Source organism: Protomyctophum bolini, assembly GCF_963924005.1.
Source record: "Protomyctophum bolini genome assembly, chromosome: 2".
Classification (NCBI taxonomy): Eukaryota; Metazoa; Chordata; class Actinopteri; order Myctophiformes; family Myctophidae; genus Protomyctophum; species Protomyctophum bolini.
Genome location: NC_137863.1, coordinates 51,622,988 through 51,641,342, shown reverse-complemented (window position 1 = coordinate 51,641,342; position 18,355 = coordinate 51,622,988). Strand labels below are relative to the sequence as shown.

Below are 18,355 nucleotides of genomic sequence, written 5' to 3'. Positions count from 1 at the left end.
CACGCAAGTCTCGGCTTGTGTTTCAGACGCGTTGGCTGAACGCATGTGTGAGTCCAGCCTCAGGCATCAGCCCTTTTCCAGGGAGACACATTTCTAGTGTGTGCCATTTTCTCGCATATGCAGTCGTCATAATCATCATCAAGTATCAATATTATGGCGGCAATTACATATCTCTGCTAATTGTGTAGAAGGCTTATGGAACCTCCCAGTGGGCATGCAGTGTATGTCTGCATATCACATAGATAGACTACCACTGATAATAAGAAGCAGAGCTGCTAGCTCAAGCGTCTGTCATGTTATCTAATGTAGTAGCTTGAAGGTTTCTTCTAGGCATGTTAAAAAAAAGGTTGCTATGCTCCATTTAATTGCTAACTATCAGCTCTAATGCTTTGCTTAGTGATGACAGTAGACTAAAAGGTCCACTATTGGATGTAATGAAATATACTTCCCTACAGCTTTAGGAATGGAGCACCGCTGACCAACAGCTATTACAGAACCCTTACCTTTTTGACGGAGATCACCGCCTCCTGCGTCTGTGGGTCTGTGGAGACCCTGAAGAGCTCCCCTCCCTCTTGGTCTTTGATCAGGTAGCTCATGTCCGTGTTCTCTCCCATGTCGGCGTCGGTGGCGATGACGCGGCCCACAGAGGTCCCCACGGGCGCACCCTCTGAGACCGCGAACTGGTACATCTCTGGTTGGTGACCCGGGTAAGTGTTACAGGAGGAAAGGACAATAAATAAGTGATGGAAGGTGTTACGAGGAAGAAGAGGAAAGGTGGATGACCGGAAGAGGCTGAGGTTAGAGGGAGAGTGCATGTGGAGAAGATGAGACAGAACAGACAAAGAAAGAAGCAGGCACAGAAAATAATAAATATCACGAGTCAAAGAGATGAAAGAGGGGAGAAAGGGTGAGAGAATGCAATAAAGGAACGAGATCAACGGGATCAGGGTGAGTTAAGCGAGGTCTGTGGTCAAAATGTTCACAGCATACCATCCAGTTCAATTCTATTCAATTCATGTTGAACATACTGTATATAACATTATGCCATTGCTGTTAGCGGCACTGACAGCTCCTATTGAGTTCCTGTCAGGGGTTATGCACTACTATATCTCTGGCAGGTTTGAGTGTTAATAGTGCATATGCTAAACTGTCAGTCTATGTCAGTATTAAGACTTTCAGTATGTCTGCCAGGGTTCATTCACAACACTGTGAACATAACAACTGGTTTAGATATTCAAGCACATTCTTTTGAACAGTTTGCGAGGTGTGCATGGATCTGCTTTCCAAACGGCATCTGTATTCACACAAGCAGCTACAAAATTGACAGGCTACTATTCCAATGGAAGCCAGCAACATAAAGACACTTCTGACACAGAAGTTAAGGGAAATTTTAATTCACTAATACATTCTAATCATAATCATCATATACACAGTTAGAAAAAAAGGACTCTCGTACTTGGCACCCAAAGAGTCTGACTGTACCACGTGTTGTTTATATTCATGACTAATAAAGTAATCAATCAATCAATCAATTGTAGAGCACTTTGGAGAAACGTACTCGCAAATAACCTTCGTGAAATGAGCCCCCCAAGACTCTAGACACAACTCAGCCAACTGTAACAAACAATTGTGTTACTTTAAAATGCGACTTTCTGTGGTAGAGAGGTAAAGAAATAAACAAGTCAGCCCTACTGGACAGAGAGAGAGAGGTATGGACGGGCCGACATGCAACCATTGGACCGACATTGCCATCCTTAGAAAGGGAATAATAACAATGTTTTATTCATAAGCCAGAGGTTATTCAGTGTGGACTATACCAAGTGATGCTAATGTGTCTGCGATTGAGAAGAGCCTTGCTGTGTCACTGAAAGACAATAAACAAAGGTGCCATACTGTACATTGAGTGCGTCTGCTCTTTTGTGTTTGCATCATGTAATTAAACCAGACATATTCATTGGCATTATAATGTGCGTGTGTGTGTGTTCTGTGCTGTCTCCATATGGCAGAGGCAGAAATATATATATATATTTTTTTTAAATGTGGAGGTAGGCCTAAGCTAAGAGGTCAAAAAGGCTAATGATATACATTGAATAAAAATTAGGTCAATATTAGTCTTGACCGAACTGGCATGAACGTCATTCAACAATTTATGCAATTAGCCCTAAGATTAATGTTTTAGACACAGTGTGAAAGAGAGACGGGAATAAATACAATGTATGAGTCGTAGATGTTATATGAAATTAATATTATTATGGAATATTATTCCATAATACTGCAGCCCTTTTCTGATAATTGTATACACTATCTTGATGTTTTTGTCATAGTACACTTTTCTTTTGCCCTGTACCATATTGCGCATAATTCCGGGATGAAATCGGAAAATCGGGATGGACTGACGCCGGGTCTAAACTAAATCTGTATAATTACCACAAGAGCTGTGAGGCTAAAACAAAACATCAGTGTCACTCTCTTTAATATTGATTCAGACCTCTCTAGAGTCCCATGTACCGGGCCAGACATCAGTTCCCATCACTTGATAGCTAGTTATGAGTCGAGTGTTGGACCAGCACATGCATTAATATAAAAGGATATTCTCTGACAGTATTTGGGCCAGTCAGCACAGCTGACACCAATCCCTGATTGGTGTTAGTGACCCACAAGATAAAGACTCTTCCTCGACTCTTTCTTCAGCAAAATCTCTGGGACAAATTAAGTCAAAGCATGTTGGGGGGATGATATAAACAAACAGTGGCGATCCGTGGTAAAAAAATATATAATTCACCACTCCCATCACTGTAGTAGTGTACTGTATACAGTGGGCAGGCCTAACATTCAGAACTCAGAGCCCTATAGGGGCCAGCTGAGCTATACCCCTCTAATTGTCTCTCTGTTTCTGTTGCAAATTAGGAAGCAGACATCAGAGGCGGGTGAAAGAAGACCCATCATCTTTACTTTTGGCAATACAAACTATTTAATCATTTTCCAAACGGCCAACGGGGGGAGAAAGCCAAGAGGTGAAGTGCAGCAGAGTGAATACAACACACCCTCACACATTTACTGCTCATTTTCGCGCTCTCTCTCTCTCTCTCTCTCTCTCGTCCACTCATTTTCTTTTCAGGAAATGGAAAAAAGAGCCTGAGTTCCAATGGATCGAATCTACTTATTATTTTGTCACAAGCACTTGTTCATTAGCCTGGTGAAACCACTCCCCCTGCTGGACAACATTTCAATTCTGTGAGAAGGGAGAGTCTGGGCTCTCTCCTGCAGAGACGATGTACTCCGGTCCAAATCAGACCGGAGCGATATGCGGCCGTATGCGGCCGCTAGAAGCGGGATCAACGCGAGACTGGTGACGCATTGTAGCTATGCCACAGCGCAAATGTAAACACAACCTAACAGGACTACAACTCAAAATTATTATGGAGATATCAGATTTTTGTCCCGCTGCTTCCTGTTCATCGTTTCTGCTTGAGAGAGCCCAGATGCAGGCAGGAGGAGGGAACTTGTGAACTCAATACTGCCGCAATCTGGCGGAGTCGGGATACTTGTTAATCGCTAGAAATGACAAAAAAATCCCGTCTTTGACAATGTGATTTTTTTCTTTTTTAATTGTTAAATGCAATGAATCTCTGAAGACAGAATCTGCTAACCGCAAGCTCTGTCAGCACCACTGCCTAAAACATGTAACATTGTTGTTAGCAGCAATAGAGATAGTGTCAAGGCAGACAGGGAACCCAGAAGCAGACAGAACAGACAGGGAAACTGGGTAGATGCAAAAACTATAGAGTCTTTATTCACTCCAAAACACAGAAGTTCAAGGCAACGTTCAAGGCAAAAAATAGCTTAGTCCAAAAGGTCCCAGGTTCCAGAAAATAATACTTAGGTCTTCGTTGGAGCTGCGTGGAGAAGTGGTCAGGCTGGCAGGCAGGTACTGAGAAGAGAGAGTAAAATTAGGAACTGGCCAGTAGAGAAGCGGAAGAAGTTCTTGAGTCTTTAGAATATAACTGACCTAGTACAACAGCACAGAGGTGTGCACTGGCCGTAGGGGAATTATCACTGAGCACTGTGTGCCATCACAGCCAGGTTTAAGTAGCCAGCCAGGTGATTGCCAGATGGGGACCAGCCAGGCAATCACCAGGACACACCTCTCCACAGATAGAATGCAGCTCCAACCTAAAGGACATAGAAAATAACAGTTAGAACAGACAGATCATCAAGCTGCCATGACAGTACCCCCCCCTAACGGGCGCCTCCAGGCGTCCCACCAGGTCGACCCGGGTGCTGGCGATAGAACTCCCGGATGAGAGCAGGATCGCAGATGTTGCGCCGGGGGACCCAGCAGCGCTCCTCAGGCCCATAACCCTCCCAGTCCACCAGGAACTGGAACCCCCGGCCACGGCGGCGAACATCGAGCAGACGGCTCACAGTGTAGACCGGGCCACCATCCAGCATCCTGGGAGGAGGAGGGGGCGGAACAGGGGGGGACAGAGCACTCGTGACCACTGGCTTTATACGAGAAACGTGGAACGTTGGATGAATACGAAGGGTCCGGGGCAGCTTTAGGCGGACCGCGGCCGGATTAATGATCTTGTCGATGGGGAATGGTCCAATGAATTTAGGAGACAGCTTACGGGACTCTGTCCGAAGGGGCAGATCGGTGGTCGACAACCACACTCTCTGTCCCAGTCGATACTTAGGAGCTGGAGTCCTCCGTCGATTAGCATGTGCCTCATTTCTTCGGGAAGACCGCTTAAGGGCGGCACGAGCAGACTTCCAGGCTCGACGACAGCGGCGAAGGTGGGCCTGAACTGAGGGCACGGCGATGTCCCCCTCCTCAACAGGGAATAGAGGAGGTTGGTAACCAAGGGAACACTGGAAGGGGGACATGCCAGTAGCCGTGCTAGTTGCCGAGTTGTGAGCATACTCAGCCCACACAAGCTGAGACGACCAGGTAGACTGATGCGAGGATGCTAGGCAGCGTAACGTGGTCTCCAGTTCTTGGTTCCATCGCTCAACTTGACCGTTGGTTTGGGGGTGATAGCCTGAGGACAGACTAACCGTGGCACCCAGCTCCGTGCAAAAGGCCTTCCACACTTGAGAGGTGAACTGGGGACCCCGGTCCGAAACGATATCAGCCGGAATGCCATGAATCCGGAACACATGTTGAATCATGAGGCCGGCCGTCTCGGTGGCAGAGGGGAGCTTAGGGAGGGCAACGCAGTGGGCAGCCTTAGAGAAACGGTCAATGATGGTCAAAATAACAGTGTTCCCATCGGAAGGAGGCAGACCGGTGACAAAATCCAAAGCAATGTGGGACCAAGGGCGCTGAGGGATCGGCAGCGGGCGAAGGAGGCCTGAGCTGGGTCGGTTAGAAGTCTTATTCTGGGCACAAACTAAACACGCCGCCACGTAATCTCTGCCATCCACCTCCATGGAAGGCCACCAGAAATGACGGTGGAGAATTTCAAGGGTGCGGTTCCTCCCAGGGTGGCAGTTGACCCGGGAGGCATGAGCCCACTGGAGTACTCTGGAGCGTACCGAGTCAGGAATGAACAAGCGACCTGGGGGACCAGTGCCTGGGTCCGGCTGGGTGTGTTGGGCCTCCAGAACAGCTGACTCGAAGTCCCAAGTGAGCACAGCCACAACACAGGAGGGGGGCAGGATAGTCTCAGGCGGAGCAGTGGCCTCCTCCGCAGCGTACTGACGAGACAGGGCATCAGCCTTGGTGTTCTTGGAGCCTGGGCGGTAGGTCAGGGTAAACAGAAAACGTCCCAGGAACAGGGCCCACCTGGCCTGACGTGAGTTGAGGCGTTTCGCCGTCTTGAGGTAGGCCAGGTTCTTGTGGTCCGTCCAAACCACAAAAGGATGTTCAGCGCCCTCGAGCCAGTGTCTCCACTCCTCCAAGGCAAGGACTATGGCAAGAAGTTCACGGTTCCCCACATCATAATTCCTCTCAGCAGCATCGAGTTTGTGGGAGAGGAAGGCGCAAGGATGGACCTTCTGGTCTGAGGCTGACCGCTGGGAAAGGATCGCTCCGACCCCGACATCCGAGGCATCGACCTCCACAATGAACTGCCGGGAGGGGTCAGGCTGAACCAAGATAGGAGCAGTAGTGAAGAGTCTCTTAAGCAGCTGGAGGGCAGCAGCAGCCTCAGGGGTCCACTTGAACTTGGTCGTGGTAGAGGTGAGGGCTGTCAGGGGGGCTGCAACACGGCTGTAGTTCCTGATGAAGCGGCGATAGAAATTTGCAAACCCCAAGAACCGCTGGAGCTGTTTGCGGGTGGTCGGCTGTGGCCACTCGGAAACCGCTGTCACCTTGGAAGGATCCATGCTCATCTTCCCCTCAGCGATGATGAAACCCAGGTAGGAGGTGCTGGGCACATGGAACTCACACTTCTCGGCCTTCACAAAAAGCTGGTTCTCAAGGAGCCTCTGCAGGACCAGGCGGACATGTTGGACGTGTTCAGCCAGGTTCTTAGAAAAGACAAGGATGTCATCAAGAAAAACAAAAACAAAACGGTTAAGCATGTCTCTTAATACATCGTTAACCATAGCTTGGAATACGGCAGGGGCGTTAGTGAGTCCAAACGGCATCACAAGGTACTCAAAATGCCCTAGGGGAGTGTTGAATGCCGTCTTCCACTCGTCACCCTTGCGGATACGGACCAGGTGGTAGGCATTGCGCAGATCCAGTTTAGAAAAAACAGTGGCACCCTCAAGGGGTTCAAACGCAGAGTTAATGAGTGGTAGGGGATAACGGTTCTTGACTGTGATATTGTTTAAGCCTCTATAATCAATGCAGGGTCTCAGACTGCCATCCTTTTTCCCAACAAAGAAAAAACCTGCCCCCACAGGTGAAGAGGAGGGACGAATGAGGCCAGCAGCCAGAGATGTCTGAATGTAATCTTCCATAGACTCACGTTCAGGGCGAGAGAGGTTGTACAGGCGGCTTCCTGGCAGAGGGGCGTCAGGCAGTAGCACAATTTCACAGTCAAATGGCCGGTGTGGTGGGAGAGAGAGAGCCCGCTGTTTGCTAAAAACCTCTCCCAACTCGTGGTACTCAGAAGGAATGGTGGACAGGTCAGGAGGAGTTACTGGAGGAGCAGAAATTAGAGGGTTAGGGCCCAGGGCTGATTTGAGACAACAGGAATGACATAAAACACTCCAGCTCCGAATAGTGCCTGACTTCCAGTCAACATGAGGATTGTGTAACATTAACCATGGAATTCCAAGAATCAGAGATATATCAGGGGAACTCAACACAAAGAAACTGATAAATTCTTGGTGGTTACCGGACAGGTGCAGCCTTAAAGGTTCAGTCCTCTGGGTGACAAGGGCTAACAACTCCCCACTCAAAGTCTTGGTCTTAAGAGGCACTTCTAGATCAATAAGGGGAATATCAAGCTTCTCACACACAGAGGCATCAATGAAATTCTCATCTGCGCCAGAATCTAATAACGCAGAAAATGAGTGCACTGTACCTTTAATGACCAGCTGCGCTTGGAGAGGAGTTCTCGTGGTAGAGGTGTGACGAGTTGTTTGGGCCATCAGTCCCCTCCTGACTGAGAGCCCCTGTCTTTTCCCGACAACAGGGAGCATTGGTGAATAAAGTGGCCTGGCTTGCCACAGTAAAAACAGCTGTTGCTCTGCTGGCGGCGCTGGCGCTCCTCCGTCGTTAACGGTGCACGAGCTCGACCGACCTGCATCGGCTCGGGCTCGTTCGAGGTCGGAGGCCCTCGGGTATACTCGGAGGAAGACGAAGACCCACGTGGTGGAGAGCGTCGGGGAGAGAACACACGGGACTGGGAGGAACGCCCACCTCTCTCCCTCTGTCGTTCGCGGAGCCGGTTATCGAGGCGAATGGTCAAGGAGATGAGAGAATCCAGATCGTCACACTCGTTGCGAGCTGCCAAATCATCCTTGATAGCCTCGGACAAGCCATGTTGAAAAACCTCCTGTAGCGCGACGTCATCCCATCTGCTTTCAGCGGCGAGGGAGCGAAATTCAACAGCGTACTTCGCCACGCTTCTGGAGCCTTGCTTCAAATTCAACAGCCGCTTGGACGCCTCCCTTCCCTTCACAGGGTGATCGAATACGGCTCTCATAGCCTGGGTGAATGCCTCGAAAGAATAACAAACGTGGGACTGGCTCTCCCATACTGGTCTCGCCCAGGCCAAGGCTTCTCCCTTCAAACTGCCTAGAAGATAGGCGATGCGGGACCGCTCAGTGGAATAAGCCTGCGGCTGAAGATCGAAGACGAGAGAACACTGCAGGAGGAAATCACCACAGGAGCCCAGGTCACCGTCGTAACGCTCCGGTGCTGGAGCATGAGGCTCCCGAGAGGAGCCAGGGTGTGCGGCAGGTAGGCTCACCGAATCCGCATCACGGGGAAGGGGTTGAGGCTGGGCAGCGTTGGTGCTTAGATCTCTGCGTAGACTGGTCATGTTGCTGGAAAGGTCTCGCATGCCATCCATAATTTCTCTCAAAGCTTGATCATGAGTTCCAAGTAGCACAGCCTGACCAGCCAAAGCCTGGTGGATGGTGTCTGAGTCTGCTGGGTTCATAATGGCTCAGTGATACTGTCAAGGCAGACAGGGAACCCAGAAGCAGACAGAACAGACAGGGAAACTGGGTAGATGCAAAAACTATAGAGTCTTTATTCACTCCAAAACACAGAAGTTCAAGGCAACGTTCAAGGCAAAAAATAGCTTAGTCCAAAAGGTCCCAGGTTCCAGAAAATAATACTTAGGTCTTCGTTGGAGCTGCGTGGAGAAGTGGTCAGGCTGGCAGGCAGGTACTGAGAAGAGAGAGTAAAATTAGGAACTGGCCAGTAGAGAAGCGGAAGAAGTTCTTGAGTCTTTAGAATATAACTGACCTAGTACAACAGCACAGAGGTGTGCACTGGCCGTAGGGGAATTATCACTGAGCACTGTGTGCCATCACAGCCAGGTTTAAGTAGCCAGCCAGGTGATTGCCAGATGGGGACCAGCCAGGCAATCACCAGGACACACCTCTCCACAGATAGAATGCAGCTCCAACCTAAAGGACATAGAAAATAACAGTTAGAACAGACAGATCATCAAGCTGCCATGACAGATAGGATATCCGCACACTGTCTTCACTTACAGAATCAGATTTATTGAGCAACGCTTCGGTCGTTCAGACGGTCGACCAGGCAGATCGACCTTCATCTGATGAAGGCCTGAACGACCAAAACAATAAATGTAATTATGTAAGTGAAGACAGCTTTGCGGGATCCTCTTTTCTCTACTTCTACAGTTATCCGACGTATACCTGTCCACTGTAGGTGTGCATCATTTTTCATCTAATGTTAGCAGGAATAAACACAGATCTGCACCAGGAGGAAGTGTAGCCTATACTAAGAAACTGTGTTTTTAAACAAAAAGAGGAGGCGGTGCCGCCAAAGAGGCATGAACTGAATGGGTTCCCAGATTGCAATGCTTATATGCGTCATCGCTAATTTTGCATGACTTGAATTGTATGATGAAGAAAGTCATTAATTCACAAAAATATAAGTTGAATATATTATATATATTTAATATATTATTAAGTTGAAATATGGAGATACAAGGTTTCGGCCCGACAGTGATGATACAATTATTCTGCCCCACAAGATGAACACTAATCTCTCTCTATCTCTCTGTATCCCTCTGAAAATGTGTGTGTGTGTGTGTGTGTGTGTGTGTGTGTGTGTGTGTGTGTGTGTGTGTGCGTGCGTGCAATAAGCTCACTCTGTGGAAAGCGCGGTGGGTTGTCGTTAACGTCGGTGATGACGATGGTCACCGTAGTGGAGCCGGAGAGACCGCCCAGTTGACCCGCCATGTCCGTGGCCTTGACCACCAGCTCGTAGCGGTCCTGGGTCTCACGGTCCAGGTCTGCCACAGCTGTCAGGATGACCCCTGATGATGGTGGCATGGAAAGGGACAGATGAGCAGTGGGAGACAGAGAGAGAGAGAGAGAGAGAGAGAGGACACACACACACACACACACACACACACACACACACACACACACACACACACACCGAGAGACAAAAAGAAAAGTACACAACAGTTGTTAGAATTCCTGCAACTTGATAATATCCCTGACACCGCCCATTTTGAATATCAACCTCAGTTGAGCACTCAATTACAGATGAGACGCACTAGTGCAATGCATTCCAATTCACCGCTCCCTGAGCCCTCCTGAAGGACGAGATTGCGTCTTTTTTTCCCTTCTTCTTTCTTTTTTTCCCTTTTTTTTTGTGAAGCACCGTGCTTATAACCTGACGCTGCCAGATGAGGGCGGTATTGCGGAAACATATTCCCCAACACAACACTCATCTGGGATCTCTGACAGAGTTGAGCCCTGAGTCAGATCTGCTTCGCACCGAACCAATCAGCGTGAGCTAAAGGCGGGATGCGGATGTGACGGTATATAGACACGTCGATATGATTGGTTGTGTTTGCACGCCCACACGGTGATAGACAGACGCTCCCATCCAATCATCTACCATGTATCTTGAAAAAAAGGAACAGCCCCGTCATCGAATTTGCTTCCGCGATCCCAGATCCAAATAAGCTGTGAAACAAATTTGTGTAGCAAGCTTTTTGGATCTGGCAGCGTCAGGTTACCGTGCTTATACCATTATAGGACTGTGCTGTATTAAAATGAATAATATAAAGGCAACGGAATGAAGGCCTGCCTCTGCGAGAATGAAGCTCCATGACAACTGCTCTACGGTGAAAGCAAAGCCTGTGTCAGGATGCACCTCTACAGTGCAAGCAGTGGAGTCGGTAGACAAAACAATCACAATGGCTTCTCTTAATCTGCCCAGGGAGCACATTCAGTAGTTGCATTTCAACAGGCTCTGTGCTGAGTTGAAAACAGGCTCTCTACTGCGTTAAACCACACCAGTCTTACACTTCAAAGAGAGGAAAGAGTTCTGCAGAGTTTGAAAAGAAAGAAACAATCCAATCCTCTGCATGCTTCCAGAAATTGGATATTTGTGAAAAGATGACTGCAGTGTATTGGTCTCTGTGACTGACCCACTGTGTGGACTAACTACAGTAGCAGAACTCAGGTCAGGTTGCCCTGTCCGATCGCAGGCAGCTAGGGATATGTCATTGCTGACATTGTGACTAAGGCATAGGAGAAGAATGCTAGCAAGAACACTCGCCCCGTTTTTGTTTTCCTCCCAGAATTTTCCCCAGTGAGGGGTGGGAGAGGCTGGACAGCAGACGGCTGGACTTTGAATTTCTCTAACTATAAACTTTCATGACAGCAGACAGCCTAAGTACAAATATAATTCATGAAAAGCTACTACATTGAAGTCTGTTCACAGAAGTTGTGAAGTTTTGGGGATTATCTGACGAGGTACCATTTGAGTGTGCAAAACCTTACATATACTAAATAATACTAAGTTGTTTATAGGCTCAATATAAGTAAAATAATATAGCCTTTCTACAGGAGTATCTTTTTATATGTTTCCAAAAAGAATACAAACAGCCAATAGCATATTACAAAGTCATCCCCCTCACTGGTGACAATTCCGGGAGGAAAAACGGGCAAGCACCGAGGCGAGTAGTCCGGTATTCAGAAGAATGGGGATTTCAGCTCCATATTTTTTTGTTTTGCATTTTAGTGTGACAGTATGATGGCATAATACCGGTAAGCTCTGTATAATTGGTTGATTGACAAACAGCAACATGTATGAGCTCACAAGACATCACAATGTATATAGGCATTGGTAGCTTGCAGATTCTTTATAACAAAAATAATGTCAACTTCGTCATTCTGGCGAGAGAAACTTTTTTAGTTGTCAAAAGCGCTGGTTCTCTCCTCCGTGCCCATACCCTATAGGTGGGGTTGGCGAAAGGCCTTTCTGTTTACATGTTCTCTCTGTGTCCCCTAAGGTAGGTAACCTCACAAAAAACATGCAGTCATCCTGGTCTCTACTGCATCCCCCTGGCCAGCCGGGGCACCTGATGGAGGGGAAAGGAACTGGTTGTAATAACATGTTCCTTCCACAAGCTATCTCCTACCATGGAAACTCCCCCCCCCCCCCTGTCAGGTGGTAAAAAAGCGGCCTAATACCTCCTCGTGCATTGAAGGAAGCATGAGCTCAGTTCGAGGCTCTCCCCAGGTTGGCAAAGGGAGAGTCGTGCCCAGGCTTGCAGTCTAGGTAATTGGAACCGGGTGAAAATGGGTTACAAAATCCTGGGGTGGAAAACATTTGTTTAGAAAAAGTCAATGGCATGATAATATCACTGCATTCCATGTGGGAATAATATTACACAGGCATACACACTGCCACCCTGCCACACACTGCCACCCGCCAGCCCTACAGCGGTGGCACAACAGAAGCCATAGCCGCTTCACTGTGTGGTAAGATAATATTTCTATTCTCCTGGGATTTTACATGTCAAAATCTATTGTTGCATTTCCTGGGGTTTGTGCTCCTCTCCCTCCCAGAGGTTTACATTGTGTTGAATACACAACTCAGTGATTCTAGTCACATTTGCCTCCCAAGTATAGCTCCGGGCCATGTTTGTGTGCGAGTAGCCAAAAGTACATGCAGCAGCGGAGCTAAGGAGGGAGGCAAATGACATGGTCCTCTTTCATCCACAGGAAGCCAGAGGGGATGCACCCCCCCCCCCCCCCCCCCAACTCAACCCTAACTCCCTGCATTGAATAATATTTTATTCAACATATTTGAATGTAAAATTCCGTTACAGGATTTATATTCATTATATGTCTCCCATGCTGACTGAAAATGAACGTACACGGCACAGGGGAAGCCAGTGTGGACGTCAAAAACGCCAAAACCCTAGCTACTAAGGATCTCGAAAAAAGCTAACCTACATAGGAAAGGGGAAAAAAAGTGAGCATGAAAATGTAAATGACGATAGCCCTATTTCTTCCTCAACAGAACTCGGTCTGTGAATGCACAACCGACCATGACTGGCAGTGTTTTGCTTTTGTTCAATTCATGTATACTGTCTCTGGAAACATAACACATGATCTGTGAGTGGTGTTGCCTTCAGACATCATAACAAAACAATCCCTGAGAGAATTTTCTTTACAAAGAAAGACACACAGAAAGACGCCTCAATACTGTCATAACAATCCTACACGTGAGAGATGTCTTTACAGAGACAGTGATTCTCCTTTTTAATTTCAACAACCCTCGGTTTAGATAAATTATATTTTATTATCTTTATTGATCCCACAAGGAAATTGTGTTGTCGGGTACCGCACTATGAAGCATAGGACAGATCAGAAATAAATCTATATTATCTATATTAAAAAATTGTGACGTCAACTGTATATTGTCCAATCATATGAAGGCAATAATGTATCCTGTGGAATTTTAGGCAGGGGGGGTGGGTGTAAATGTTGTCCAATCAGAGGAGTGAAAAGGAGAAAAAAAAGACCAATAACAATACAATAATAGTTAGACCACGGATCCTCATTTGATACAGTATAGCGAGCCCCTTAGCTGGGAACCCCCTGGAACACGTTCTATGATAGCACCGCTGGACTCGATCCCGCCGTCTCACAATAATAATAATTAAAATTAAATTTTAAATAATAAAAGCCTTTTGGACAATTCTCATCCAATCTGAACTTGGGGCCGGAAAACACACAGTGACTCACTCTACAGTGAGTGTCATCAGAGTAACTGGAGGAGACGCACACGCACGCACGCTATTCTGACCTCATTGCCTCGCACTATACAGTATTACAATTCATTAGAATTAATTGAACCATTTGGTTCCATAAATGTGTACACTTTCCAAGTTCGATTAACATTGAGGATTTTACTGTGTAGGCTGGGCCTTCTACAAAATACAGTGTGTGTGTTTGTGTGTGTGTGTGTGCGTGTGTGTGTGGGTGGTGTGCGTGGGTGCGTGTGTGCGTGGGTGGTGTGCGTGAGTGCGTGTGTGTGTGCGGGGGGTAGAGGGGCACCGGCAGGTCGTGAGACGAGGAGCTTGGTCTCCCGGGCTAGCCCCGCCGAGGCAGAGCCATTTATCATCCCGGCACCGGGGCCGACCGAATCAAAGTGGCAGGGACCAAAAAAAGAGGGATCATTAAAAGTTTAGCGCTTCTCCCGCGGGGGCCATTTGCAGGCAACGCCAACGCTGGGCTATGCCTGAGAGATCGCGGCTCAGGCCTTATCCCCGCCATCCGCCTCACCAATAGAATAACCAGCAGGGAATTCAGCCATATCTGCTGACTGGGGACGCACGTCTCTACAGTGACACTATCTGCATCTTGGGGGATATTCAACGTATAACCCTCTGGAGATGTAACTGTCTGTGCCCAATTAGCATTTTTATTTTTTTGGAATTAATGATGGGTTTAAGTGTTTAATAGAACACAGGGGTGATTGTCAGTAAATTGCAGTATCTGCTGTAGACTAATAGTTGTGTCTCAGATGGCAGGGCTTATTTCTTATTTTTTAGTGTCATACTATGCAGGAAGGTCAATTAAAAATCCCCGTCTGAACTGAGAGGTGCTGAACTGTATACTTGTATTGTACTTGTCGTACTCACATTTTGTGTGTGTGTGTGTGTGTGTGTGTGTGTGTGTGTGTGTGTGTGTCAGACAGACATACAGACAGTAGTATATAGTGCAAAAATCTCCTTGAGCAAGTTGGTTAATCCTTCATCTGTATGCCTGTGAATATACATATGGGGAGGCTGTATCCGTGACTGTGTAATGATCATTTCTGCAACTTGTTTAGCTCTGCCTAACTGTTGTCCCCGGCCACCTACAGTATGTCTAACCTCGCGTCACCAGGCTTTCCACCTTGGAGGTGGTATAAAAAAAAAATCCCCCAGTTTGTTTTTAGTCTCGCCGGTCGCTACGAGTTGGAATAAAAGACAACAAACTATTCCAAGAAGCACCTGAAGAAATCTGTCGGATTCATACGCGGCATCAAGGCTTTTATTGGGTCTGACCTAAAATTATGATGCCCTCGATAGCAGGGATTATTTAGGGTGTATAGTCCTTATTACCGGATTGCGTTCCATGCCTAATGACTACAAACCAGTGACTACAACATGACGTGTAAGATATCATCTTACAATAACTCAAAGAACTTTCTCATGTTAAATGACCAAAAAAACTGAAATAGTTGTATTTGGACCAAAATCCCACAGAGATAATCAAATCCAGCTTTTAAATTCACATGGCTTACAGTGCTCCCCTGAGGCTAGAAATCTGGGAGTTTTATTTGATTCTGATCTAAACTTCTCAAAGCACTTCACCAACATCACGAAAACAGCCATCTACCAAATCAGGAATATTGTAAAAATCTGATAATTTCTTTCATTCAGCGATGCACGGACCCTTATTAATGCCTTTGTCACAAACCATCTGGACTACTGCAATTCTCTTTTTTCTGGACTCCCAAAAAATCCATCAATCGCCTTCAACTAGTTCAAAACACAGCAGCCAGAGTTCTTACAAAGACCAGGAGATATGACCATATTACTCCTGTTCTCGCCTCACTGCATTGGTTACCAGTCATGTACAGAATTGATTTTAAAATTAACTTGTTTGTTTTTAAATCACTAAATGGACTAGCACCTACATACATTTCCGACCTCTTGTCCCCGCACATACTTTCCCGTAACCCCAGATCAGCAGACAAAGTTTTACTCAACCCCCCCCAACACAAAGCTGGTGACGCAAGGCGGCAGAGACTTTTCTGCTAGGGCTCCACTGCTGTGGAACCAACTACCTCTGGAACTCAGACAGACCACTTCAGTGTCCACTTTTTAAAAACCCTTAAAAACCCACTATTATTTAAAGGCTTTTAATGAGTTTGAATGAACAGTCCCAGTTTCTGCTTATCTCTTATTATTATTTTTTGTATTTGACTAATTTCCATTGTTGATTTTAATTGCCTGTTTGTGTATTGTATGTGAAGCACTTTGTAAACTTGTTTTTGAAAAGTGCTATACAAATAAAGTTATTATATATGTATTATTAATATCTGCTCCCGACCAGATCATGAACCTGAACAGGAAGAGAGAGAGAGAGAGAGAGAGAGAGAGAGAGAGAGAGAGAGAGAGAGAGAGAGAGAGAGAGAGAGAGAGAGAGAGAGAGAGGTTAATGTACATGGAGAATCAAGCAGCTTACCAGTGTGTTTCTCCACAGAGAAGAACTTCTCCCCATCCAGAACGCTGTACACCACCCTGGCACTGCTGCCATACGTCGGGTCATCTGCATCTGACGCTATGACCTTCATCACGGATGTTCCTGTTCAGAGAGAGAGAGAGAGAGAGAGAGAATTAGAAAACACACACAGGCTCAGATGAAGAGAAGTTCAGAGCCAGGCCACCTGGGAAGCCACAGACAGACACTGACATCTTAGGGCGCTTTCACACCCAAAGTTCGCTTAGAAGGTCCGGATCAAGGACCAAGGACCAAATATTTGCATTTTGATTTTGGTCCGTTTGGTGTTCACACTGGACTTTGTAAAGCGTACCAAATATGTAAACAAATGACACGTGTCGTGGACATGTATAAGCGAACCAAATAGTGAGGGAAAAAGAACATGAGGGGAAATCACTGTCTACAATCTTTGGGGCAACCTTCAGTCACACAGAGAGAGAAGAGAACAGCAACAACTTGCTATTGCATTCATTCTTATTAATTATTTTATTAGCCAAATAAGAGCAACAGATGAACAGGAGCAGGTGTTTGAACAATAATGTGCTTGCTCCTGATGCATACAATTCACGGAGACGTATAGCCTACAAGGTATCCCCGATAAAAATGACTTTTCTTCCATGTGTGCACCTTGACCCGATTAGATATATGTTATTTCTGCGCATCAAATCGGCGGGCATTTCCATGTCATCTTATGGTTTAAACTTGAAGGTGGTCAGTTAGTAGGTTATTGAGCTTCAAGTCAGAAAAGCTCCGCTGCAGCTAATTGAGTTGACCTAGTTTTACGTCTTTTGCTATAGTGATGTAGGCCTAATGAATTAATCATTTGGGACCACCTGTGTATAGCTTATTCTCTATACGTGCGGCCGTGCGCGACATGGATGATTTTAAATATTTCAAATTCTCTGTCTCTGCGTCTCTCCCATATAAATATACACACACACACACACACACACACACACACTGACACACACACACACACACACACACACACACACACACACACAGACAGAAAAAAGGAGGGGACACGAGTTGAAAGAGAAACTCTTGCATGAAGACTCATGCATCGCATGCTTTGTCATAACTTTGCGTGACGGCGGCGCATGCTTAAAATAAACAGATCTACAAGCTTACATCGTGTGCCATATACCGTACACCATTCCGTGTCGATAATTATTCTGTTATTTTTGCGCATGTGAACCTCGTACGCTGCCATTACATTTGCGCTGCGCCTCGACATGCGTCTACTATTAAAATAAAATCAGACTGTCAGCTGTCATATCAATAGTGATCCCCGTAAAAAATACATGCTTTTATAACTAATTATTAATGCAGCCTCACAACTGCCAAAGCCCGACAGCTATTTTGGCTATCGTACTGTATTTGGTCCTCTATAAAGTCCGAATGCATTCACACCAGTAACGAACCGCACCTTGGTTCGTTTGGAAGCGAACCGAGTCCGGCCTTTTTTAGCGGACCATGGTTCGTTTCTTTGATCCGCACCAGAGTTCGGATGCATGTTCACACCAACCGAACCAAAGGGGTAAGCGGACCATGGTTCGTTTTAAACGAACCAAACATGTCCGGTGTGAAAGCGCCCTTAAAGAGTCAGGGCGAGAGAGAGGATAGTTTATGTACAACAGCAAAGCAGGTGTTTGGGGACCTCTGGGTTCTCCATGTCTGTGTTATTTGCTGCGTGTGCCTGAGTGTCTGCATGCCTACTGTAGGAGTTATTATACTAGAGAGAGAGAGAGAGAGAGAGAGAGAGAGAGAGAGAGGGTGAGTATGAGGTTAATGCATTGAGGAACTGGCACGCCAGGGAAACGATTCATCTCTATGTACATAACACAACACATTTTTTGATGTTTCAAATTACCTCTTGCCACAAAACCGCCGCAGACGGTTTGCTCGGCCTCTCCCAGGCACACAAGCTGTGCTCGGAAGATGAAAGGAAAACATGAAGTTATTTAACATCTCTATCTTCAAAGTCCGATATAATATAAAGGTGCATGAAATCCACAACAACAAGCAATTATTGCCGATTGCTGGCACTTCTGGAAATATGGCGGTAATTTCCATAAGAAACTACTGTTCTATATTATTCGTCAGCTGTGTGCAAGCCTCTGACAGCCAACAAACAAGCACATATTTACATTTAGTCACACATTTT

At 46.5% G+C, this 18,355-nt stretch overlaps 1 protein-coding gene across 1 annotated transcript in view; it reads right to left on the bottom strand.

The window, feature by feature from the left end:
* The window catches only part of LOC308325059 (cadherin-22-like), a gene marked incomplete at both ends in the record, with an annotated part of 124,648 nt that overhangs the window by 53,659 nt on the left and 52,634 nt on the right, over nucleotides 1–18,355 (bottom strand). The window contains 3 exons of the mRNA XM_080777453.1: nucleotides 504–691; nucleotides 9,753–9,920; nucleotides 16,153–16,272. Of these exons, the coding sequence (XP_080633579.1) occupies nucleotides 504–691; nucleotides 9,753–9,920; nucleotides 16,153–16,272 (476 nt within the window). The remainder of the gene's footprint in view (nucleotides 1–503; nucleotides 692–9,752; nucleotides 9,921–16,152; nucleotides 16,273–18,355) is intronic.